This window comes from Arachis hypogaea, chromosome 17 (genome assembly GCF_003086295.3).
Source record: "Arachis hypogaea cultivar Tifrunner chromosome 17, arahy.Tifrunner.gnm2.J5K5, whole genome shotgun sequence".
NCBI classification, from domain to species: domain Eukaryota; kingdom Viridiplantae; phylum Streptophyta; class Magnoliopsida; order Fabales; family Fabaceae; genus Arachis; species Arachis hypogaea.
In genome coordinates this window covers 25030725-25055232 of record NC_092052.1, presented here as the reverse complement: position 1 = coordinate 25055232, position 24508 = coordinate 25030725, and the positions used below count along the sequence as shown (strand labels likewise).

Genomic DNA, 24508 nt, shown 5'->3' with positions numbered 1-24508 from the left:
TGCACAAGAAATTACTAAAAGAATATTTAACACCAAACATGCTTTCAATATATTTAAAAAAGAAAAATCATTTTGTACAATGAATTGAGTCAAATGAAGAGGCAAAAAATACTAATCCTTTTAATAAGCAGAAGTCTATTGTCATTCCATTTCCCAGAGGCAATTATATTGTGGATTGATCGAGTTCCCAAATTGAAAAAAATTATCAATTTGAAACTGTATAATTAAAGTAAATCTAAAATCCACACATCATCATGTGAATGACAATGTTGCTGAATATATATGTTCATTAAGAATGGATAAATTGTATAGTTAATATATATTTATCATCCAGGACAATGCTGCTGGTATATATTTATCATCCAAGATACATTAAATTGTATTTCTAACAAATAAAATCGATGGAGTAACACTTGAGATATAATTGTAAATTCTTGTTGCTAAGAAACAGAATCAGGGAGCATGACTTTGAGAAATAAAGTACGTCATCATCATAGATTCTTATTGCCAATTCAAAAGACAAGTAATACCGTTTTGACTATCTAATTAATACCAAAACATTGTTAATCCTAAATCATGCTAACTAAGTTCTAAAATATTATACTAAACCACGTAACAAGTTTCCTATAGAAATCACAACTTCAGACAATAAGTACTCATCCTAAAAGATAATGGATCGCACAAGAGCACTCTTCTGAGAATCTATCAAACCCCAGAAGTGAGCACATAGATGCGGATTTTCAGAAAACTTCAATACGACCTGCACCACCTCATCCTCTCTGAACCCAAGCTGTTCAAGCTTCTCACCGATCTTAAACTTCCCATTCACACCGACGAGAGCATCAGCAATTAATTGGGCATTCTGTGATTGGGTAACACTGGATTGCTGGATATGCTCAGCCATCCTCTCTAGGAGATCAGTTTGCCTCCTCTTCCTACTAGAATGCCTTGTGTTACCTGGACCTGCACCAACATTAGAGTGTGACGCTTGTCCTTGCCCTCTGTCAATTGTTGGATTTGCAGACATGTCAGAGTCGTAAAATCCTTGAGTCTGGTCTTCAATTTCTTCATCGACTTGTTCCTCTGCGTCAAAACCACTGACTGCACCTGCCCCCGTGGCTCTGTCCTTTCCGAATATACCTTCCAACTGATGAAACAAAGGGAATGGCTTCCCAGGAGTATAGAATTTGGTCGGGTGTGCCTGCAACAAAAAAAAGGTTGTCCTGAATATACAGTCTACAGTGACAAATCATTCAACTTGAGTTAAATTGAAACAGGACCTTCATCCATGCATCAAGGACATCTTTGCTGTCAACCACGACACATTGTTTTTTGGAATTCCAGCCAAATCCACTGCATGCAAGCATCTCGGAAGCATACTAATACTTCTCCTTTAGCCGCTTATGCTTATTCTTGCAATGTTTGGTGGTTAGGGTATAATTTGGGAAGGCCTCCAGCATCTTCAAAGCTAGTTTTTCAAAAGTTTCGGGTTTGAGTTGACGATAATCAGCCTTCTGACCATCAACAACAAACTCCTCCATGAAGCCAACAAATGCTTCAGTTTCTTCATCACGCCATATGCGTTTGTCCATCATCACCTAAGAAAAAGTAAACATGAAGATATTGTACAATCCAATACTATCACAACAGTCAACAATAACCATCAACAAAAATTCTTATAAATACAGAATAAATGTCAATTACAGTATCCATGTATCGATTCACAACAACTCTTAAAATTCCATTAATAAGTCTTACACTACTATCACAACAAGTCTTTCAAACACAAATTAAGCTATTAAAACATAAATTCGATGCAAACATAAACAACGGGAATGCAAACTAGGCCTAGAAGCTACTCCTATTCCATGCAACTCGCTTGCCACTCTTCATACATCTCAATTGCCATGTTGTCACGCCATTGTGTCCATTCATTCGTATTTTCAACAACATTAATCATACCATTCGGCGTATCCTCTCCATCAGGTAAAAATTCATCTAATAGTCTAGTTTGTTCTTCCGAATCCGTATCCATATTCTTCCGAATAAAATTTTGCAACAAACAACAAGCAATTATAATCTGACTTTATGTCTTTAGAGGGTAAAAGCTAGGATTTCTTAAGATTGACCATCTCTTCTTGAGCAACCCAAAGCATCGCTCAATAATATTCCTAGCAGAAGAATGTTTCCTATTAAAATACTCCTATAATTGCGAGGTGCACGTGCTCCTTGGGCCCACTCTCTAACATGATAGCGAGTGCCTCTATACGGTGCTAGAAACCCAGGACCATTAGTGTAACCAGCATCAACTAAATAGTAATTACCTATAAACAATTAATACAAACATCGTAAGCTTAACTACCGTAAACAAAAGCTATATGTCTAAATCTAATAGTGGCTTAATTACTGTGTGGTATCCTGAGACTGTTACGACGAGTAACTGCATCTCGAAGTATTCTTGAATCATATTCCGATCCCTCTCATCCACTAAGTACATAAACAAAGCTCATTTCCCGGTTACACACTCCTAAGACGTTGGTACAGATTTTACCCTTTCTTATTCGATATCTTGACTTTTCAGACTCAGGGACTGTCGTCTCTATATAAGTGTCATCTAATGCTCCCAAGCAACCCTATAATCCATAGAAAATTATGATACTTAGATACACAATCCTTCCAGCCGAACAAGAAATTATATACATAATCTAGTAGTTATACCTTAAACCTCCTCCGGGTGGGGTCTACACAATCCTCTTCAACCGGAGAAGCCTTGGCGAACAAAATGCTTTGGATACGTATAACAGCCTTTAAAAAATTATTGAAATACTTACTAACTGTTTCTCCGAACCTACAAAATCTAACTTGTAGACTACGATTTTTTTTTGTGATGCGCTAAGATAATTAAAAAAGTTGCAACTTGCTTCGACAAGCTTACTTGACCATCCTCTCGAAGTCATCCTTGAACTTGGAGCAACTCACACAAATTAGCAAAGGCATTTGTGTTCATTCTCAACTCCCAAATATAATTTCTATCACCCTTGCCAATAATACGCTCTAAAGCATCACGTCTAATTTTATTATTCATTCTTCCGCCTAACGACACTTGCCCACTACTACTATCCTTAAAGTACACAAACAATGTAAGAACAAAGAACATCATCAAATTATCATGCTCCCCTCTCATGTCTTCATAAAAAGATACGCATCGCTTAAAAATTTTCGATCACTCCATTCCCTCCTAGCAAAGTCATTTCATTCAAAAAAGGCATAAATATTCAACTTTATCTAATAAAAAATGAAATTAGAGATACTCATTCAAATAACAAATTCATCAATACGTCTCACTCTTTAGTAACAACTAACAAATCAGTAACAAATTAAAGATATAACAAATTTAGAAAGAATATAATTACTCTCCAAAAATTAAATACAGAGAAGACAAACTTCATACAAATAATTAATCATGTTCATATATAAAATTAATCAAGAAAATTGAACCCAAAGATGACAAGCTTCATGCAAAACAAATTATTCAAAAAAAATAAGAAGCTAAAGAAAGATTCATGTAAAATTAGAAGAAGATTCAAGCATATATAATAAAAGGTTCAAGTAAAACTATTGCCAATAAGATAAATGCACTAAACTGACCAAGTTTTAATAGGACAGAAATTCATCAAGATAACTTCTTCTTCATGAGTACTCTCATTTTAATAACAAATTGATCAATGCATCTCCCTCTTTAGTAACAACTAACAAATTAGTAACAAATTAAAGATATAATAAATTTAGAAAGACTATAATTAATCTCAAAAAAATTGAATATAGAGAAGACAAGTTTCATACAAATAATTAATCACGTTCATATATAAAATTAATCACAAAAAAATTGAACTCAGAGAAGACAAGCTTCATGTAAAACAAATTCTTCAAAAAAAAATCAAGAAGCTAAAGAAAGATTCATGTAAAATTAGAAGAAGATTCAGGCATATATAATAAAAGGTTCAATTAAAACTATTGCCAATAAGCTAGATGCACCAAACTGGCCAAGTTTTAATAGGACAGAAATTCATCAAGATAACTTCTTCTACATGAGTACTCTCATTTTAATAACAAATTTATCAATGCATCTCCCTCTTTAGTAACAACTAACAAATCAGTAACAAATTGAAGATATAATAAATTTAGAAAGTCTAGAATTAATCTCAAAAAATTGAATACAGAGAAGACAAGTTTCATACAAATAATTAATCACAAAAAAATTGAATTCAGAGAAGACAAGCTTCATGTAAAACAAATTCTTCAAAACAAAAACAACAAGCTAAAGGAAGATTCATGTAAAATTAAAGGAAGATTCATGCATATATAATAAAAAGTTCAATTAAAACTATTGCAAACAAGCTAGATGCACCAAACTGACCAAGTTTTAATAGGGCAGAAATTCATCAAGATAATTTATTCTTCATGAGTACTCTCATTTTAATAACAAATTCATCAATGCATCTCACTCTTTAGCAACAACTAACAAATCACTAACAAATTAAAGATATAATAAATTTGGAAACACTAGAATTAATCTCAACAAATTTAATACAGAGAAAACAAACTTCATATAAATAATTAATCACATTCATATATATAATTAATCACAGAAAAATTGAACCCAGAGAAGACAAGCTTCATGTAAAACAAATTATTCAAAACAAAAACAAGCTGAAGAAAGATTCATGTAAAATTAAAGGAAGATTCAGGCATAATTATAATAGATAGAAATTCATCAAGGTAACTTCTTCTTCATGAGTACTCTGATTTTACTAATAAATTCATCACTGCATCTCACTCTTTAGTAACAAATCGGTAACAAATTGAAGATATAACAAATTCACAATGAATAAAATTAATCCCAAAAAATTGAATACAGAGAAGACAACCTTCATACAAATAATTAATCACACTGAAATATAGAATTAATCACAAAAAATTGAACCCAGAAAAGATAAGCTTCATGTAAAACAAATTCTTCAAAAACAAAAGCAACAATAAATTCTGCAACAAATTATGTACGGTCTGCAACCTCATGTAAAAAGAATTTTGCAACAAAAAGAAAAACCCAGAAAAGACAAGCTTCATACATAGAGAGTATAAGAAGAAAGTGCTCCCATAAAACCCAAGAGAAAAGAAGCCATTCACGACAAAAATACGAACAAAGAAGAGAAGACAAGCAAAGAGAGGATAGAAGATGAGAATATGAACAAACGCAAACACAGTGACTACGAAGATGAAGATGCGATGGCGACTAACCATGATCACAGTGGCTACGATGAGGAGTAGGAAATGGTAGTCCTGAAGGCAACGATATGGCAGAGGCTTTACAAATGTCTCTTCGATGGTGGTCCAGCATTTAATAATACGAACACATGAGAAGGATACCTAATTAGATTTGTGAAGATGGTGAATTTGGAATTATAAAATTGGATTGAGGGTGTTTTTGGAAAAAAAATTATTAGTTAAATTTCAGTCTTTGTCTCAGTCTCAAGTGTCCTTACTTTTTGGAGGTACTGAAATACTGAAATTTTAGAGACAGAGACTGAACTTTTAGTATCAGTCTCTGGGCTAACAAACAGGATACTGAGTCCTAGTCTCTCAGTCACCGTCCCAGTACTTCAAAACAAATGCTACCTAAAGAAAGTGATGGTTACCTAGATTTCTTATGTTAAGTATTTCAAGTGTTATTTTGAAGACAAACTATAACATACAACTCCGATAACTCAGCCCATCTCATGGTTTTAAATGTTTCTTCCATTAAGTTGAATGTTTGTTGTTGGGAATTAAAAAAACAAAAAGAAATGACAAAAAAGTGCTACATATATTACGAATGTTCTGTACTTGTTATTTTAAATACATCATATGCAACTAAACATGAAAAAAAAAAATCAAAGAACAACATGCACAACCCCTACTTACAATATACTAAGAATTTCCAAAAGAGTTTTAATAAAGACATGAATCCACCATATTGTTAGGGTCATTTAGTGCAATAGGTCCACTTAAGCATTCATTTACAATAGCTTGTGGAATGTTATTTTCTTCCATGTCAACTGCGTCCTGAAAAAAAATATGGAAAATTGAAAGAACATCCACAAGTTACATCAAGTAAGATTCAAAAACTGTAGAAAACAGAATCATTTGAAATAACTAAGGTAGACACAAACCACAGATCCATTTTTCTTCTTTTTTTTCCATGGCTTTCTTGATTGATTAGTCCAAACCTGAAGGTCGTTGTAAGTCATCTACCTGGCAAGGATGCATTTTTCTTCTTTTTTGCTGCATTCATACCGAATATTATGAGTCAGAGAATCAAACACAACTCCGTAAGTACTGCACACAACCTCATTAGAAATTAGTTTCTGCTCATCCATTTTCAAACAAAATGCATCACCCTCTTGTAACACAACACGGAACCTGCAATCACCCTTCTTTATAAATTCCACTTGGTGAGTCTAATCATTTTGCAGGTGTACTCTTGTTGAAATTATTGCTCAATGGTAGAGTTAGATACACAAAGAATAACCCTTTTAGAGTCTGCAACGTCGTCTTCCAATTTTTTTTGCTCTTTGTTTCCAAGAACATTATCATACTTATGGACAAACTGAATCAAGCTACTCTTGCCATGTAAAAACCCACCATAAAATGCGTGCATACTTTCACTCCTTTGAGTACTCCTTATACCAGCCTAGAAATCGCCTTGGAAGAAGATTGGAATCCACACCCCTCGATTATCATAAAGGTCTACACCTATAATGATAAAAGAGACACCAAAAATATAATTGAAAGAAACATTGTCAACTGTGCAAACAGAAACATCCAAAAAATACAGGAAAAAGAACATCTAAAATATGCAAAAAGAAACATCCAGAAGTAATTAGCAAATAAGTTTAATCAAGGTGACTAGCAATGAACCTGAAATCCATTTGTTGTGACCTAAGTCATAGGTTTCTATGAATTTGGGTCACTCACTCTCGAATGAGGCCACAGAACCAGAGTTCCATATGATATCACTCATGTCAGCATGCAAATCTTTGTAGCAAGAGTAACCTAGGTGCTTCTGGGGTATCTTCTTCATGATGTGCCATATGCACCGTCTGTGATGAGTATATGGTAAGACCTTTTTTAATTGCACCAAACATGGCCTTGCATTGGTTCGTGATGATGCCCTGTGGCACAATTCCCATACATTTCACCCAATGCGTAGGTATCCATTCAAAGCTTGGGATATCCTCATTTCCTAAAAGAGCACAACCAAAAAGAGTAGACTTTCCATGGTGGTTAACACCGACAAAAGATGTAAATGGTAGTGCATGCCTACAACAAAGCCAACCACCAATAATGAAATAACACATTTAAGAAACCAAAGTGTGTTAATGAATAAAATTAAAATATAAACAAAAGTACAGATACTTATTTTTCTTGTATATGGTATGAAAAGATACCATATCACCAAAGTATTCATACGATGCTTTGCACTTTTCATCTACCCAGAGTGCACTTTTCAACTTGTAACTCTCATCAATGTCTATTGCATAAAGAAGTTTGGATTGATATCTTTCATCCACAAGAAATACTTTAACATTTCTTTCAAGTCAACATTATCATCAGTAGAATGGAGTTTTCTTATAATGTAATTTCTCATATCCTTTTTTGAGAAACACAAGTTTGAAGAACCATCCACTTCATTAGCGAGTGCAAGGTAGGTTTTGTTGGGTTGTATGTCAGTCTCATCATTATCATCAATGACACACTTTGCATGGATGGTAAGCTATCTGTATTCATGGTATTTAATTGATTTTTTAGAAGAACAATGATGCGAATGCCTAACCTCGACACCATCTAATTCCATTTTTCCCTATCGAACATGACACACATCCTTGCTTTGTATTTCGTAGTAGTTATTATATTTGCTTGAGCTGCTGCCCTCACACGAGACGTGCGATAACCTTCTCGACTACAACTAATGGATTGGTTAATTGGTACCTTTTGTTTCTTATTCATCTTGTCAAAATTTGTGTTTTTGACTTTAATAACAAACCCTACTTTCTTTTCACAATTCGCATAAAATTCATGTTCCCACTCTAGCAAATCAAAACACATTCCTATAGTTGGGATTTCCTTTTAACGAATGTCAGTGTGATCAGGCACCTGTAAAATAATTTAAACACAAAAAGAGTGCTTATGAGACTTTAGGCTGATTTTTAAGTGTTTTTTTTTGTGTAATCACAACCTAAACATATATTCGGATAACATAAAGAAAAAATAACCCAAACATTAAAAACCAACTTTTGAAAGATGAGTAAAAAGAAACATCTGAAATCTAATAACTAATAAACATTCAAAATCATACTAAAAACATCCACTATATAACAAAAATAAACATCCAAAATGAATGCTAAATAAATATACGAAATATACTACTAGAAAAAAAAAAGAACAAAACTACAACCAAAACATTGAAAAAGAAACTTCGAACATGACATAAGAGAAACATCCGAAATCTAACCATCAATAAACATATAATATCATATTTAAAACATTCAATATATAACAAAAAGAAACATCCAAAATGCTTGAAAAATGAAGATACAAAAACTGGAACAAAAAATGTCCAAACCCAACCGAAATGTGAACCATTAGATAAGACAGAAAAAGAACATCCAAAAAAAGAACCAAAAAAATCCAAAATCAACTAACCAATAAACATGTAAAAATCATACTAAAAATATCCATTATATAACAAAAAAAAATCCAAAATGCATGCCTACTATATAAACATACAAAACCTTATTAACAAATCATACAAAACGAAGTACATGAGACTACTAGAAAAAAAAAACTGAGTAAACTACTATTTCTATCTATGAAAGTTCAGAATGCTGACAAATCTACCCATAAAAAAATAAAATTGACTTTATACCCACAAAAGATAGACTTTTGCAGACAAAATTATCCGTCCTAAAATTTAAATAAAATTTTTAAACTACTCTCTAATATAACTTAACTCTGTCTTCTAATTTTATTCTACACCACCACTCCCTCTCAAACCCTTCCACAATTTTCATCTCCAACTACCACCATCACTTTCGCCATCACCATCACCAACAACATCTCCACTGCTCCTGGACCGGTCCCAAAGCACCAATTTCTTCCCGATCCGGTTCGCCAAGAAGGAAACCCTGTCTCCGCCTCCAAAAATCTTGAACTTGATAGACTCCCTAAAGCATCGGAATATCTCCGGTGGAATCCTCCCTGTCTCCTCCCACTCCATCGTCGTCAAATCAAACCATGAAATCAAGATCGTTGAGAACAGCGCGTTCAGCAAAAATGTCGACTTCAATCCACCAACCATCAGCACCGTCGTGCGACCTCCATTAGCCACTACAAGTCAAACTTGTAAAGCATGAGGACACGGTCTCTAATTAGGACTGAACTCCACAGTTTCACGGGAAGATTGGAGGAGAATTTCATCCATTGGTGGTTGTTGTTGCCGGAGAAATAGAGGGCGACGAGTTCAATGAGGACCATCACCAATGGCTTCAATGCTTGGTTTTACAATGATGCCTTTTAAACCCTTCACTCTTCTCTCATTTTTCGTTACCCATTTCTGATTTAACGCTAAAACCATAAACAAGTTCTGAGCTTTTGAAGCTTCGGAGGAGGATAGGAACTCTAGTGTGTTTTGGGTTAGTTATTTACTTTTCCATTTGAAATTTTTGGAATGGATATTTGTGCTTTGAAGGATGAAACAGAAGGGGAGGATGCGACGGAGTTGGAGTTTTGGAAGGAGAGGAAGGCGAGGGGGAAGCGGAGCTTGCAGTTGAGGTCAGAGTCGAAGAGGTGGAGGGAGGAGAAAGGGTGGTGATGGTGATGGCAGTAGTTGGGGAGGAGAGTGGTGGTAGGGTTTGAGATTGGGGTAGTGGCGCGTGAAGTTAAATTAGAAGTTAGAGTTAAGTTATATTAGAAGGTAATTTGGGAATTATATTTAATTTTTTAGGGTTCGGATAATTTTATCTGCAAAAGTCCATCTTTCATGGATATAAAATCAATTCATGAATAAATTTGTCAGCGTTCTGAACTTTTATTGGTAGAAATAGTAGTTTACTCAAAAAAAATAAAGAAAAGAACAACCAAAATGTTTTAAAAAAATATGAACATGACTTGAAAGAAGCATCTGCTATCTAACATCCAATAAATATCCAAATTTAGGATAAAAACATACATTATACTACAGAAAGAAACATCCAAAATGCGTGCAAAATAAACATGAGATCTGGAAAACAAAATCCACAATTAATAACTATCTACATTTATGTTGAAAACTAACAACCAATAACTATATATCCACATTCATATTGAAACATCCAAAATATAATGAAAAAAATCCAACTTACTCGCTACATAAACATACAAAACCTGACAAAAAAACATTCAAATTCAAACAATACAAACATTTAAACTAACTTACATGATCATTATGTTGACAAAGAATAAGATTAACGCCATCAACATTGTCTTCAACAGAAGGATAATTCACAAAGAGACTAATTTCGAGTCTCCATCAATTGATGAAGTTATTGACGCTGCAAAATTGATTGTGATCCAAATCCACATATGAGAACACAGGAGAGTTCTGGGTTGCGTTCAACGTGACTAATTTTGATGGAGAGTTGCCACTAACCACTCATCCATGAGAAACAACAAGTAGTGGAGGCGACACATCTGGAATCAAGGAATACGCAACTCGGCGACAAAGAAGCTCCAAAACATGGTTGGGGAAGCACAAACGCAGCGACCGCCACATTTATGGGAGTTACGAAAAGACCGGCCCACCAAGGTTGCAGTGACAACAGCAGGGAAGCATTCCACTATGACTATGAGAAGAAAGGTGAAGAAGAAGCGTATTTTAGATTTTAAAATTTTAAAATCAGGACTTTTTGAATAGTTGGTGCATATTTAGGTGTTTTAAATTTTAAAATTAGGATTTTTTAAAAAATTAACTGCTATATTAAGTTGGCTATATATAGAGTTAGTTTATACTTTTCCATATGTCTATTTATCCTTCCATACATATACATATGTGGATTATCTATTTCCTCCACTAATTGACCATGTTTATTCTTCTTGTTAGAGGTTATATTATTATTATTATTATTATTATTATTATTATTATTATTATTAGGAAAAGTTTAGGGACCAGCAACTTTGATAAGCTATTTGATGAAATCTCACACCATTAAAACTATTATTAATAGCTATTTGATGATTACAAATCACAAAAGTTGCTGGTCCCTAGTATTCCTCGTATTATTATTAATGTAACATTCCTCTGGCTGACAGCATATTGATAAATTTGCCAAATATTGAGATAGTGTGTTATCATTTGACCCCCCTAAAAAGATAGTTTTTATAATTATAGTAGTCATATATATATAGATATAGATATAGACAAACATCAGTGTAATGCATTATTATGCAAATAGAAATTGAAGAGGAGACACACAAAAACACGGAAGGATAGAGAAAGAGAAACAGCCGTTTTCAGAGATAAGATGAGATACACTTCACTGCTTAGAAGTCCAAAGAAAGAGGAAGAACAAGAAGTGCCAGAAGCTACTTTCTCCTCCTCCATATTACCCTTTTCCAATAACCACCAACTACTATACCATGATAATGATGATGAAGAATTCAGTATCTTGGAGCAACTTGAAGGAGTCTTGGACGTTGAAGAAGAAGAAGAAGAAGAACAAAAGTTGTTACCATCTCCACAGCAGGGAATGGTAACTAGTTGTAGTGGCGATGATGAAGAGCTTCGTTGGGATTTCATGGAATGGGAGGAGGATCATCATCGATTCCCAGAAGCAGAAAATGAATTGAAGGTAGTAAGCAATAATAACAAGTGCCTAATGGAGGAGGAGGTGAAGAAAATGGTAGTAAAGAGGGAAGAAGAAAGTAATAACAATAATGTTGGGTTTTGGGAAGTGGAAGATGAAAAGATGGTGGCTTTGAATTTGAATTTGAACTATCAAGAGGTTTTGGATGCTTGGTCTGACCGTGGCTCTCTTTGGGCTGATGACTACTCACTTTCATTGGCAACCACCAACAATGGCTACTACTATGTTAGTCTTCTCATCTTCTTCACTCCCTTAAGCTTCTCCTTAATCTTCATATTTGTTTTTCACTGTTTTTTCGTGAAGGTATGTTTGCAAGTTTATGTGTAGAATATGTTTGGATTCACTCATAATTTTGAGTTCAAACATATCTTGTCATTATTGATGTTTTCCTAAGATAACTTTAGAATATAATTACTGTGAGTATTTCTCTGAAATAATCATAATTATTATAGTTCATGTTCAGATTTCTATATTGTAACTCTCTAATGATATATGATTATTAGCGTTTCTTTTTTGGTTGAAATTTAATTTGATCTTCTTTCTTTGATAAAACATTTTATGTTGTTTCAAAATTTTGGGCTGTTTCACTTGATTTTAGCAATTAAGATGTTGTTATTCACTTATTTGATCTAAATGTTTTAATTAAGAGTGATACAATTATTATTATTATTATTATTATTATTATTATTATTATTATTATTAAATTCTCACTTGCAAATGAATTCTTAGAACATATTTTCATAATTATTATACTCTTATTATTTTGTTAATTAGATAGTATTAGCCTCATGAATATTGTGCTTAGATGGGAGAAGTGCCAGTATTAGAAGAAGAAAGAACAAGAAGGGAAGCAAGTGTTCTAAGGTACAAAGAGAAGCGCCAGAACAGATTGTTCTCCAAGAAGATAAGATACCAAGTTCGGAAACTAAACGCAGATAAAAGACCAAGAATCAAGGTCACTTTTTGAATTTCAATTTTTTTTTCCCATGTTATTTATTTGCTTCTCTTCTATTGGTTATAAATTTGCAATTTGGGCACTTTTTTGTTTTCTGATGAGGAACAGGTTTTTTTTTTTTTCTTTTTTTTCTTGATATTTTTGGTTTGTAGGGTCGCTTTGTGAAGAGACATTGACATAGAAGATCCCACTTTGGCAACTCCAAAAGTATCTTTCATAAATATCTAAGATGACAAGTCGTACAATTATTTTAATTGGTTCTAAATGAAATATTCTTGTATTTATCCATTCTAATTATTATCATCTTCTTTGCAATTCATATTAATTTGGAAAAAGAAAAATATAAAATATATATGCTCCTAATTTCTGGTCCAAATACTTTGTTGTCCTTTTTCAACTAATGAAAATTATTTAGTTTGGGGAAATTTTAATGTTTGGTGGACTTTGTATTGGTGAGGTCCACCAGTTTCGTCATTAACTTCCATTTTGTGTTCCTTTTGGTGTCTCTTTACCCTTTTGTGCATTTTTTAAAGCATGGCCTGAAATTGTCACTTAGTGATGGACTTTACATCAAAAGGTTCGCTAAATGGGCACATTGCATGGCTCTTATGTAGAAAATCGAATTGACCTCCGATTTTTATTCCCCCCACCCCCCCCCCCCCCCTATTTTACATGAAAAGCATATATTTAATTTCGAAATCGACAAGAAAAAAAAGAGGGGGGCGGGGTGGGCTTGATATTTTCTGAGTTAATTTAATAAGCATGAATACTGTAAATACAAAACCCAACAAGAAAACTAGAAAAGCTTACACTATAAATGTATAATAATAGAACAGTTTGGTTTTGCTGATATCTTATGTTTAGGAAAATATTACTTGTTCAGTTTTTCGTCAGCTTTTAATATTATTTAATTATTTTTTAATTAAAATATATTTTTAATTTTTAGATATATATTTATAATTAAGATTAATTTAAATTTTAAAAATTAAAATTTTTCTAATTTTCTACCCACTTCATAGTTAGTTATTGTTTCCTTTTTTTACGTTCTTTTTCTCTCTCTAACACGATTTTCTTCTTTCTTCTATTCTTCTATCTCGTCCTCCGCTTTTTTTTTAGAGTGACCATAATTTCTTTTTCAATTGTAACACATCTAAAATTATTAACTTATACAGAAAATGTTTTTGAAACACATCTAAAATTATAAATCTAAACTTTAAATTTAATCATTAAAAAATAATTGTAACACATTTAAAATTATGAAGTGATACACAAAATATTTCTAAAACACATTCAAAATCATAAATAAAAAATTTAAACTCTTGCAGTGGCCGTAATTGCAGATATAACAGTGTTGACAATTCAAAAGTCAAGATGACGACGAAGAAAGATCATGGCTTTGGCTTTATCCTTCTGGGATCTATTATTTTCAGCTTTAATGATATTTCTAAGATCCATTGAATCAAGATGGATTTTAGCATTTAATATCCATGATAAATAGTTGTTTCCAGATATATCAAGAACATTAAATTCAAGATGAGAAAGCTTCGATATAATGAAAATTTATTACCTGAGTCTTCCTAAAATTTGATCAGAGTCTCGTGCTGATAACGTATTGTAAAATAAATAAATAAATAAGATATAATAAATATAAAAAGTGTAAATAGAAGACTCTAGTATTAATATTTACTAATATAATTATCTCACTATAATAATAGAAGTAATTAATATATTTACTAGAAGTAATTATATATATATATATATATATATATATATATATATATATATATATATATTTCAACTTAAGACTCAGAGAGATATAGAAAGAGAGAATTTTTATTTGTTATTGTAGTGTACTAATGTACAATTATGCTTCACTATTTATATAAGTGAAATGTTTACATTTTTAAATCTCTTTAATATAATTCATTTTTGAGAATGTGTGAGCCGCCCATAATAAATGGACATTCATAGGGATATTCAAAATCGATCTGGACCGAACTAAACCGACGAACCGAACCAAAATAACCAAAAATCGAATAAATCGAAAACTGAAAAAATCGAAAAAAAAAAAACTTGTTTTGTTGTTTCTTTACGGTTCGGTTCGGTTTTCAGTTCTGACCATGAAAACCCTAACCGAATCGAACCAAACCAATTTGAAAAAAAACCCTAAAAAATACCAACCACCCCCCAGGCCCCCACCCCCCCCCCCGATCCCCAAACGAATGCTACTACTACGCGTCCCTAACCCTTAATCAAAACCTAACCTAGCTCTCTCTTCTCACAATCTCACCCTATGCGCACCCATCCACCCACGTCCTTGAGTTTCGAGGCCGGCGGCACCCACATTCCTCCCACAACCTCGAAGTCTTCCTCCCAAGTCCCAACACCGAAGCCTTCCTCTTCACAGATAGAGCAGAGATCCCCATCGCCGGTGCACCACGAACACGAAGCCCTAGCCAGGTAGCCACAACCAGCTCGCACAACAGGTGCGCAGCACCCACTGACCCATCAGGCCAGCACCACGCCACCACCCACTGACCCAACAGGCCAGCACAGCACCACGCCAGTGAGACGCCACCACCCAGCAACGTTTCTGGGTTCTGGCCACGATCAACAGTTCAACACAGCACCTCCCAGTCTCCCACCCAGCCACCGATTCAAGTCAATATGGAACCCGAGCCACCGATTCAGGTAATGTTTACCAATTGCTATTTATTGATGCATTGTTGCTACTTGCTGTTTGTCAGGTAATGTTGGTAACTTGGTATTGTTGAATTATTTTATTGTTGCTGGTTATTGATTTATTGTTCAGTTTATTGAAATCAGTTTATTGTTCAGTTTATTTTTCATATTATTATTCAGTTTATTGTTGGTAATTTGGTATTGCTGGTTATTGATTTATTGTTCAGTTTATTGAGATCAGTTTATTGTTCAGTTTATTGTTGGTAATTTGGTATTGCTGGTTATTGATTTATTGTTCAGTTTATTGCTGGGTTTTAATTTATTTGTTGTTGTATTTCTGTTCTTGATTTATTGTATTTGTTTATGTAGTTTGACGTCAGTTCAAGTGAGAATATGGGCAACACCGGATTGCCGCCAGTTCATCTTCTGAATGAATCAACAAGCATCAGATCTCCGAGTGCATTGCCTGCTGTGCCAGCTCCTCATAGAAACACAAGGAAGCTTGCTAGTAGAGGCCGAGGGAAAAGGCGGCCTGTTGAAGAAGCTCCCGTTGATGACTCCGTTGAAACTGAGACCGATGAAGGTAAGAGAAAACCTTGTAGACCCAAGTCTTGGACATGGGATCACTTTACTAAAGATGAAACTAGTAATCCACAGTACCCTAGAGATGAATGTAATTGATGTGGGGCTAGTTATGCTTCTGATACACATAAAAATGGCACTAGTAACATGAAAAATCACTTGTTGTCGCAATGCAAAAAATTTCCGAAGGAGGCATTAGATCCTACCCAAAAGATTCTTTGTTTTCAAGATGTGATAAAAGATGATAGGAAAGGGATAGGTAGTTCACTTTCTGCCGTGTCATTTGATGTTGATCGTTGTAGACAAGCGCTTGCTAGAATGATTATTGTTGATGAATTGCCTTTTTCGCATGTTGACGGAAGGGTTTTCGTTATTATACGAGTTGTTTGCAACCCAAGTTTCCAATTCCTGGAAGGCTCACAGTTGCTAGGGATTGTTGGAAGCTTTATTTGAATGAAAAAATTAAGTTTAAGTCTGTTTTCTCTCAACCAAATCAAAATGTTTGTTTGACAACTGATTGTTGGTCATCTGTGCAAAACTTGAACTATCTTTGCCTTACTGCTCATTACATTGATGCTAATTGAAAACTGCAAAAAAAGAGTCTTGAATTTTTGTGCTATCAAGAATCACATGGGGAAACAATTGGTAGGAAGATTGAAAGATATTTGTTGAGCTGGGAGATATTTCGGGTTTTTTCTATCACTGTTGATAATGCTAGTTCAAATGATATTGCACTTTCTTACTTGAAAAATAGAATGGAGGATTGGAACTCACATCCATGAAGGGGAGAGTTTTTACATGTTAGATGTTGTGCTCATATTTTAAATCTCGTTGTGAATGATGGGTTAAGAGAAATGCATGAGTCAATTTTAAAGATTAGAAATGCAGTTTGGCATGTCCGTGCATCACCAAGTCGTACTGAGAGGTTTAAAACTATGATTAAGGAAGTTAGAATTCTAGAAAAAGGCACTATCCATTTAGATGTTCCTACCAAGTGAAACTATACCTTTTTAATGCTTGAAAGTGCTTGAAGTTTCAAAAATCGTTTAAACGATTGAGGGAGAGAGATTCTGAATATGCTATGATGGCTGGTGGGATCCTTAAGTTTGAGGATTGGGAAAATGCAAGACATTTTGTCAAGTTTTTAAAAATATTTTATGATGTAAGCAATAAAGTTTCTGGTTCAACGTTTGTGACATCTTTTCAACACTTTAATGACTTTTGTAAAATATTGTCTACACTTAAGCATTGGATGGGAAGCTTAGATACGGTGCTTTCAGGCATGGTTGAGAAAATGCGCTTTTCAAGATGTTTGATAGCTATAGGCTGTTTGGTGGTAACTATCAAAGATCTAGTCGGCAATATCCTCCTGAAATTGGCACACAAGAGCTTGAGGCACATGAAACTTCTTTTGCTATGGAATTTGAGAAGGAAATGGAATTCAATGAGAGTGTTAACAAGAATGAGGTGGAGTTATATTTTATGGAGGCATTAGAGAAAAGTGGCGTGCAATTTGACATTCTAAATTGGTGGAAAGTGAATTCCACTAAATATCCAATTCTTGGGTAGATTGCAAGAGACGTCTTAGCCATGCCAGTTTCCACAGTTGCTTCAGAATCGGCATTTAGTACTGGAGGGAGGGTGTTGAATAATTATAGGAGTTCTCTAACTCCGATGACAACTGAAGCGTTAATTTGTACACAAAATTGGCTCCGAAATTCTCCAAAACTTGTCCTTGATGAATTCATCGAGGAATTAGAGAAGTTGGAATTAGGTATGGTTAAGTTTCGACTTATAATTTTCTTTATTTTAATCTAGTTTTATTAATATATATTATTTGTTATGATTGTTTCTTGTTTTATATATTTTGTAGAAGTTGCACCCACTCCTGATCCTAATGAAAAAGATTCTGGTGTTGAGTCTGATTGAGTATATCTTGTTATGGTATGAATTGTTCTCTTTATATTATTATTGTTGTTGTTGTTGTTGTTGTTGTTGTTGTTGTTGTTGTTGTTAACTATTAAGTAACTGCTTTTTTATTTCAAGTTGGTTTGCATTAAGAAGTTAAGCTGTTTTGTTGGAGAAGACACCATAACTTTGCCATCTTTTAATGACAATTTATTTTTTATTTTCAGTTGTGTTGACTGTTGAACTATTAAACTTCTTTAATTGTCATATTTGAATTTCTTTTGTCGATAAATTTCATTAGATCAAGACTTTGTTAGCTATTGTGTATTTGTGTTTGTCGATTTCAATGTTATGACTTTGTGAAATAGTATGGTAGTATTTTTTTTTAATTGATTGAAAAAACCGAACAAACCGAATCAAACCAAATCGATTTTAATTGGTTTGGTTTGATTCGAATAGCCTTGATAAAAAACCGAACCAAACCGAACCGTAATTTAATTAGATGATCGAATTGGATGACTTTTCTCTGAAAAATCGAACCAAACTGCACCGCAGACACCCCTAAACATTCACATCATAATCCTTATCACAACAATTAAAAATGATACGAGAATTTCCCTCCTCCTCCTTTTTATCTTTTTTTTGTTTTGCATTTTTATCGATACAACGATAATATAAAATATTTTATACAATTATATAATTATAACTGTTTTTTTAATGATCATTCATGTAATTAATATAAAATAATTATTACATATAAAAGGATTTTACATTAATAATGCATCAAAATTAAGTTTTTTATTAATTTTTTTATTTTATTTTTTTAATAAAAATAAAATAAAAAATCAAACCAAAAAAAATAAAAATTACTGCAATAATTACTCGAAAAAAAATAAAAAAATACAGCAGCACAACATCAATAAAAGAACAATGCTGAAGAAGAACGGGAAGAAAAAAAAAAGTGCGTGAAATACTGAAATAAAAAGCGAAAAAGAAAAATGTATGATTCACACGAACATGAATATTGTTGTTTGAGTTCGGTCAACTTGGACTTGGTTTTGACAAAATCAGTTCGATGTATAGCCGGACCATAATTGTTTCTTCTAAATGGAAGTAAAGTAATCTCCCAACTCAGATTAAAATATAAACCAAACAGATCAATCATTCATTAAACCATCTTTGAACCAAACTATGCTGCACTCTTTACTGGCTACACAAATAACACGCTCACTTACCTACTTCTCTGGTTAACCGGCGATGCACACCTCCGGAGCCGGTGGTGATGGCCGAACGAACACGTGCCACGTGGTGGCGATGCCGTTTCCGGGAAGGGGCCACATCAATCCCATGATGAACCTCTGCAAAACCCTAGCATCACGACAACCGAAAAGCATCCTCATCACCTTCGTCGTCACTGAAGAGTGGCTCGGATACATCGCCAGCGAGCCCAAGCCCGACTCGGTTCGCTTCGCCACCATACCCAACGTGGTGCCGCCGGAGCGCCTGAAAGCCGTTGATTTTCCGGCGTTCTATGAAGCCACGATGACCAAGATGGAAGCGCCATTTGAGGAGCTTCTGGACCGGCTTGAGCCGCCGGTGAGCGCAATCGTCGGGTGTGTGGAGCTGCGGTGGCCCGTAGCCGTTGCGAAGCGAAGGAATATTCCGGTGGCTGCGTTTTGGACTATGTCAGCGTCGTTTTACTCGATGCTGCATCACCTTGATGTGTTTGCACGACAGCAGAATTTGGTGGCTACTTCTCTAGGTAATGAGAATGGTTTACAGACGTTCTTAATTTAAATTTTTTTTTTTTTTGCGCTAGTTATATTAATAATTTTTGGGCTAGGTATATTAATGATCGCAATAGACTAGTATATTTTTACAAAGTGGAATATTGAATCAGAAATTAAACTGCCGCTATTTTTATTCATGATTTGATTGTTTTACTAGTGAGATTTTTCTGTTGAATCGGGATTAAATCGCAACTGAACTATAGAATATTCAAATTAGATGATTAATGGTTGAACTTGAATATAATTTTTAGAACATTGAGAAAACTTGCAATTTTGAGTAGTGCTATATAATCAAAAGATTATAAGAATTTTCGTTAGAAATTATGGTGATGATTAAATTGATAAGAAGCGACGAAATCGTGAAGCTCGCTTTTTATCAAGTTTTTGTGATGTTGTCACTTTATTCTAGCATCAAATTTTCAGCAAAAATTCTGGTTATTTAGTATTTTTTTCTTTGAAGTACAATGACTGTATTTTAAAAATTTTCTCAATTTTGAAATTTTTGTTTTCTCCTTTCATTTTTTTCCAATGGAAAGAATAACGCTAATGTTTTCCTTGAGAAAAAAAATAAACAAGAAATATTGAGCGAGGTAAAATTAGATGAATTGTAAGTTGCCTTCCTATATTTTGCTGTACAGATGTTAGACACGTTCTCAGAACACCTTAATAAATTAGATCATGCAAAACTTCTGTATTTTATTGGAGACTACTAGCAACAATCTAATCTATTACCAATTATAGAAAGAATGGGAGATCTATATCAACGTGAGATTTTCTCCTTACATATAGTTCAAAGACTGTGCAAGTGGAATGTGATATTCATGCACCTATTTATGATTGCTGTATGTCTAATCTGTGTGGTTTCAATTCATGATTCATGAAGATGCAGAAGCTGAGAACATCCCAGGAATTTCTTCAGCTCATTTGGCAGACATTGAAACGGTGTTACATCAGAATGATGACCAAGTCATGCAGCTTGCAATGGAGTGTATCTCAAAGGTTCCAATAGCAAATTACCTTCTACTCACCACAGTCCAAGAGTTAGAACCAGAAATAATTGATTCTCTGAAAGCTATATACTCTTTTCCAGTCTATCCTATTGGCCCTGCCATACCTTATTTGGAGCTAAGAGAAGATTATAACATTGGTGATCATAGCCCTGACTATGCAAATTGGCTAGATTCTCAACCACCTCAATCAGTGTTATACATTTCTCTGGGCAGTTTCCTCTTATTGTCTAGTACCCAAATGGATGAAATCGCCGAAGCGCTAAACAGCAGTGGAATTCGCTACCTCTGGGTGGCTCGGGCAGAAGCTTCTCGGATGAAAGACAAGTGTGGAGAAAAGGGTATGGTGGTGCCATGGTGTGACCAATTGAAGGTGTTGACTCATCCTTCCATAGGTGGATTCTGGAGCCATTGTGGATGGAATTCCACACTAGAAGCCCTGTATGCCGGCGTGCCGATGCTTACATTCCCTCTTTTCTTGGATCAAGTTCCCAACAGCAGCCAAATTGTAGATGAGTGGAAGAATGGGTGGAAGGTAGAGACATCAAATTTGGGGAGTGATAAGCTGTTGGCAAAGGAAAAGATAGAGGAACTGGTTAAGAGGTTTATGGATCTTGAGAGCAGAGAGGGAATTAAAATCAGAGAGAGGGCAAGAGAACTTAAGGGTATGTGTCACAGAGCAGTTGCGAATGGTGGATCATCTGATGGGAACCTAGATGCATTTCTAAGAGACATTTCAAGGCCATTAGTGGATTGAAAAATGAAAATGCATCTCTGCCTCCGTAGTCACATAAAGCAATGGTGTTAAACTAAGGTCTGAATTGGAGACTCTATTCTTATACCAATTGCAAATTTGGATGTATTTGACATTGTAAAATGCCACACAAGTGAACTTGGATATTCTGTTAGCTGTATTTGTCATTCTGCATTAGCAGTTTGAAGTTTGCAGATATAGTACAGCATTATGATTTCTGTGTGTCAATGAGGCTAATATCTAGACTTTATGCATATACTGATGTGAAGTAGCACTTGTACCTACATATCCTGATTAAGTTTGAAGTAGTAATCATACCATATCAAATGTACAAGTTATTTAGTTAAAAAGTAAAACTTCTACTCTAACTTTGAAATGAAAAAATACAGAAATATGCGATACTACATCTACCCAATTGGGTTTGCTTAGCCTAGTTTTTGCCTTAATTTTGATGCTATTTTCTGTTTCTTGCTCTTTTCTCCCCTTTTACTGAGGACTTTCTCACTCGAGTCTTTTCAACTCTTCTAAATGTGATAAAAATGAAACTTGCTTAGTCCTTTGCGAATTGTTTCATGTATAATCACTTAATCAGGCCAGTGGATAATAAAATTCCCACTTATTTCGCACCCTCCACTTGGCGTCACACACAAAGACTCCCCTAATTTGCAATCCTTCATTACAGTTTGAGACACACAAACATTCTACTCATTTTGCAACCTCTTGTGAAATGAGACAATGTTTCACAAAAATAGGTTCATTTCGCAGGAGCTATATCTATAACGAAATACTTTGTATTGTGTTTACGCATCAAGGTATTGCAAAATAACATTAGCTGCCTAATTAACAACTTTTTCTTTTACGCATGTGTGGAAATATTTACTTTTTATTGATTTAAATTAAAAACCTGTTTAACTAAATAGAGTCAACCGAATGGATATCAAAATATACATTTAGCTTATAAATCCAAGATCCTAATAAATTATTTTAGCATAAAGTTCTGACTTCTCAACTAAAACATACCCAAAAATAATTCTCTTCTATAATAAATCAATAGGTATATATTTTTACAATAAACGATTCTGGAGTGCTTATGGCCTCTCCATTTGACAATGAGAAGTTGTATCTGCACATCAATATGAACTTGTAAACCATTCAGGGTAACATCTCACATGTAGCACCCATAGCAATTGCAAGAAACTAAATCAAGAACGAAAACTGCTTATATTAGACAGTTACGAATATGAACCAACATTGAACTGCTTGTTGAATTAGCATAGGTGCTGCCTTTCACTTCTTCTTGGCAAGCGGAATATATTTGGTATAGGTGAAAAATAAAAACTCACATGCATTTATCTTTTATCTTTAGGTGAAGTTGAGAGTTAAAAAACTATTAAATGATTTGATAAGTTTAACTAAATAATCATTTAACAATTTTCAACAAAATTTCACGTAAAGACAATTGCACGTGAGATTATGAGTCATAATGAAGACAAATGCGGGTCTCCCAAATTTTGTTGTTTGACCAGAGATCAGACTTAATAAACTTTTAGCAACGACCAACTTCATGGTAGTGCAATCTATCAATACACTCGATGAATAACAATCAAATAAGACAAACTCCACGAAAATTAAGAGCAATATTATTGAGATGCAAGTTCAGAAGAGGGTGACAAACGTAAGGACTACATCCCTGGGATTTCCTTCACATGGCATGCTGATTTTCCTTTAAACGATGGCAGCCATAGATGCAACCAAACAATGGAATTGTCCTTGAAAGGTGTCAAATGGGTCCACACAGTACAGTACCTTTTGTTCACTTTCATTTACGGGCTCGAGCCTCAGACCATTGATGCTCTAAAAGCAGAATTCCCACTGTCAGTTTACACTAGTGGCCCTACCATACCTTATTTCAGCCATTAAGACATAAACAAGGACAATTATAATAGCCACACACACACTTGGCGTGGCTAGATTTCCAACCGAATGGTTCTGTACTTTAAATCTCACAAGGGAGTGCTTTTTCGGTTTCAGGTGCTCAAATTGAAGAGATTGGATTTGGAATGAGTGAAAGTAATGGTGTTAGATTTCCTTTGGTTTGGACGTGGTGAGGCTTCAAGCCTTCAAGGTTGGACCAAATTTATGGGAAAATAAATGGGACTAGTGGTGCCATGGTGTGACCAATTGACAGTGTTGTATCATAATGCTATTGTTGGGTTTTGGTCACATGTGGGTAGAATTATTCAACAAAGAAGGTGTCTTTTGTGGAATTCCTTTTCTAACCTTCCCTATTGTTTTTGACCAGCCATTGGATAGTAAGATTATAGTGGAGGATTGGAAGCTTAGCACGAGGGTGAAGGAGGATGTTAAGGTAAATTCATTTGCTAATAGAGATGAAATTGCAAGGTTGGAGTAGAGGTTTACAGACCGAGACATGTTATAGTAACTAAATAGTCAAATAGACGATTTTCTTTAATAGACAATTAGAAAAAAAAATATTTTTTCAATAAAAAAAGATTTTTTTTATTTTTTAATGTATTTGAAAAATTTTTAGGGTTAACCACCAATTATACCCCCGAATTTTGTAAACGCTAACAATAATGCCCCTCACTTTTATTATCGACAAAAATATCGTTGGATAATTTAAAAACGTGCACCAAATGCACGTCTGGCAAGTGATGCCTTCTCCGTTGACGGAAGTGTGTGATGTGACAAACGGAAAAGCTTGTGTGGCAAATGGAAAGCTTACCTGGACCCGTTCCCAAATTTCCTAATTCAATTACCCTAATTCCTAATTAATAACCTAATTTCAACTAATGCTTTAAGAAGTTAAAAGATTTTAACACTGTGAAAGAGTAAAATAGTTAACACTGGAGTCATAGTAGCCTCTCCAT

General features: G+C 34.3%; 4 protein-coding genes across 5 annotated transcripts; 3 read left to right on the top strand and 1 right to left on the bottom strand.

Annotated features, from left to right (window-relative positions):
* Nucleotides 1-475: 475 nt before the first annotated feature.
* LOC140180925 (uncharacterized) lies at nucleotides 476-5412 on the bottom strand. Its single transcript, XM_072222615.1, has 3 exons — nucleotides 5299-5412; nucleotides 1281-1598; nucleotides 476-1201 (listed from the first exon to the last, which is right to left on the bottom strand). The coding sequence occupies exons 2-3, from the start codon at nucleotides 1365-1367 to the stop codon at nucleotides 662-664; spliced, it is 627 nt and encodes a 208-aa protein (XP_072078716.1). The 5' UTR covers nucleotides 1368-1598; nucleotides 5299-5412; the 3' UTR covers nucleotides 476-661.
* Nucleotides 5413-11394: 5982 nt separating this feature from the next.
* LOC112765494 (uncharacterized) lies at nucleotides 11395-13270 on the top strand. The gene is made up of 3 exons (XM_025811394.3): nucleotides 11395-12164; nucleotides 12745-12894; nucleotides 13047-13270. The coding sequence occupies exons 1-3, from the start codon at nucleotides 11598-11600 to the stop codon at nucleotides 13068-13070; spliced, it is 741 nt and encodes a 246-aa protein (XP_025667179.1). The 5' UTR covers nucleotides 11395-11597; the 3' UTR covers nucleotides 13071-13270.
* Nucleotides 13271-15095: 1825 nt separating this feature from the next.
* LOC140180924 (uncharacterized) lies at nucleotides 15096-16631 on the top strand. Its single transcript, XM_072222613.1, has 2 exons — nucleotides 15096-15585; nucleotides 15946-16631. The coding sequence occupies exons 1-2, from the start codon at nucleotides 15562-15564 to the stop codon at nucleotides 16255-16257; spliced, it is 336 nt and encodes a 111-aa protein (XP_072078714.1). The 5' UTR covers nucleotides 15096-15561; the 3' UTR covers nucleotides 16258-16631.
* Nucleotides 16632-19006: 2375 nt separating this feature from the next.
* Nucleotides 19007-21845, top strand: LOC112765088 (UDP-glycosyltransferase 87A1). Of its 2 annotated transcripts, none has more exons than XM_025810955.3 (2): nucleotides 19007-19828; nucleotides 20740-21845. In XM_025810955.3, exons 1-2 carry the CDS (start codon nucleotides 19324-19326, stop codon nucleotides 21618-21620), a joined length of 1386 nt encoding a protein of 461 aa, XP_025666740.1. In that variant the 5' UTR covers nucleotides 19007-19323; the 3' UTR covers nucleotides 21621-21845. The 2 variants fall into 2 exon arrangements, with proteins under 2 accessions (XP_025666740.1, XP_025666741.1); XM_025810956.3 differs by having other exon boundaries at nucleotides 19013-19828; nucleotides 20746-21845.
* Nucleotides 21846-24508: the final 2663 nt, after the last annotated feature.

Coding starts and splice junctions, on each gene's coding strand:
- LOC140180925 (XM_072222615.1), bottom strand. CDS start 1,367: ATGCTTGCATGCAGTGGATTTGGCTGGAATTCCAAAAAACAATGTGTC. Junction 1,202..1,280: donor TCCTTGATGCATGGATGAAG/GTCCTGTTTCAA, acceptor TTTTTGTTGCAG/GCACACCCGACCAAATTCTA.
- LOC112765494 (XM_025811394.3), top strand. CDS start 11,598: ATGAGATACACTTCACTGCTTAGAAGTCCAAAGAAAGAGGAAGAACAA. Junction 12,165..12,744: donor CCAACAATGGCTACTACTAT/GTTAGTCTTCTC, acceptor TATTGTGCTTAG/ATGGGAGAAGTGCCAGTATT. Junction 12,895..13,046: donor ATAAAAGACCAAGAATCAAG/GTCACTTTTTGA, acceptor TTTGGTTTGTAG/GGTCGCTTTGTGAAGAGACA.
- LOC140180924 (XM_072222613.1), top strand. CDS start 15,562: ATGGAACCCGAGCCACCGATTCAG. Junction 15,586..15,945: donor AACCCGAGCCACCGATTCAG/GTAATGTTTACC, acceptor TTGTTTATGTAG/TTTGACGTCAGTTCAAGTGA.
- LOC112765088 (XM_025810955.3), top strand. CDS start 19,324: ATGCACACCTCCGGAGCCGGTGGTGATGGCCGAACGAACACGTGCCAC. Junction 19,829..20,739: donor TTTGGTGGCTACTTCTCTAG/GTAATGAGAATG, acceptor TGATTCATGAAG/ATGCAGAAGCTGAGAACATC.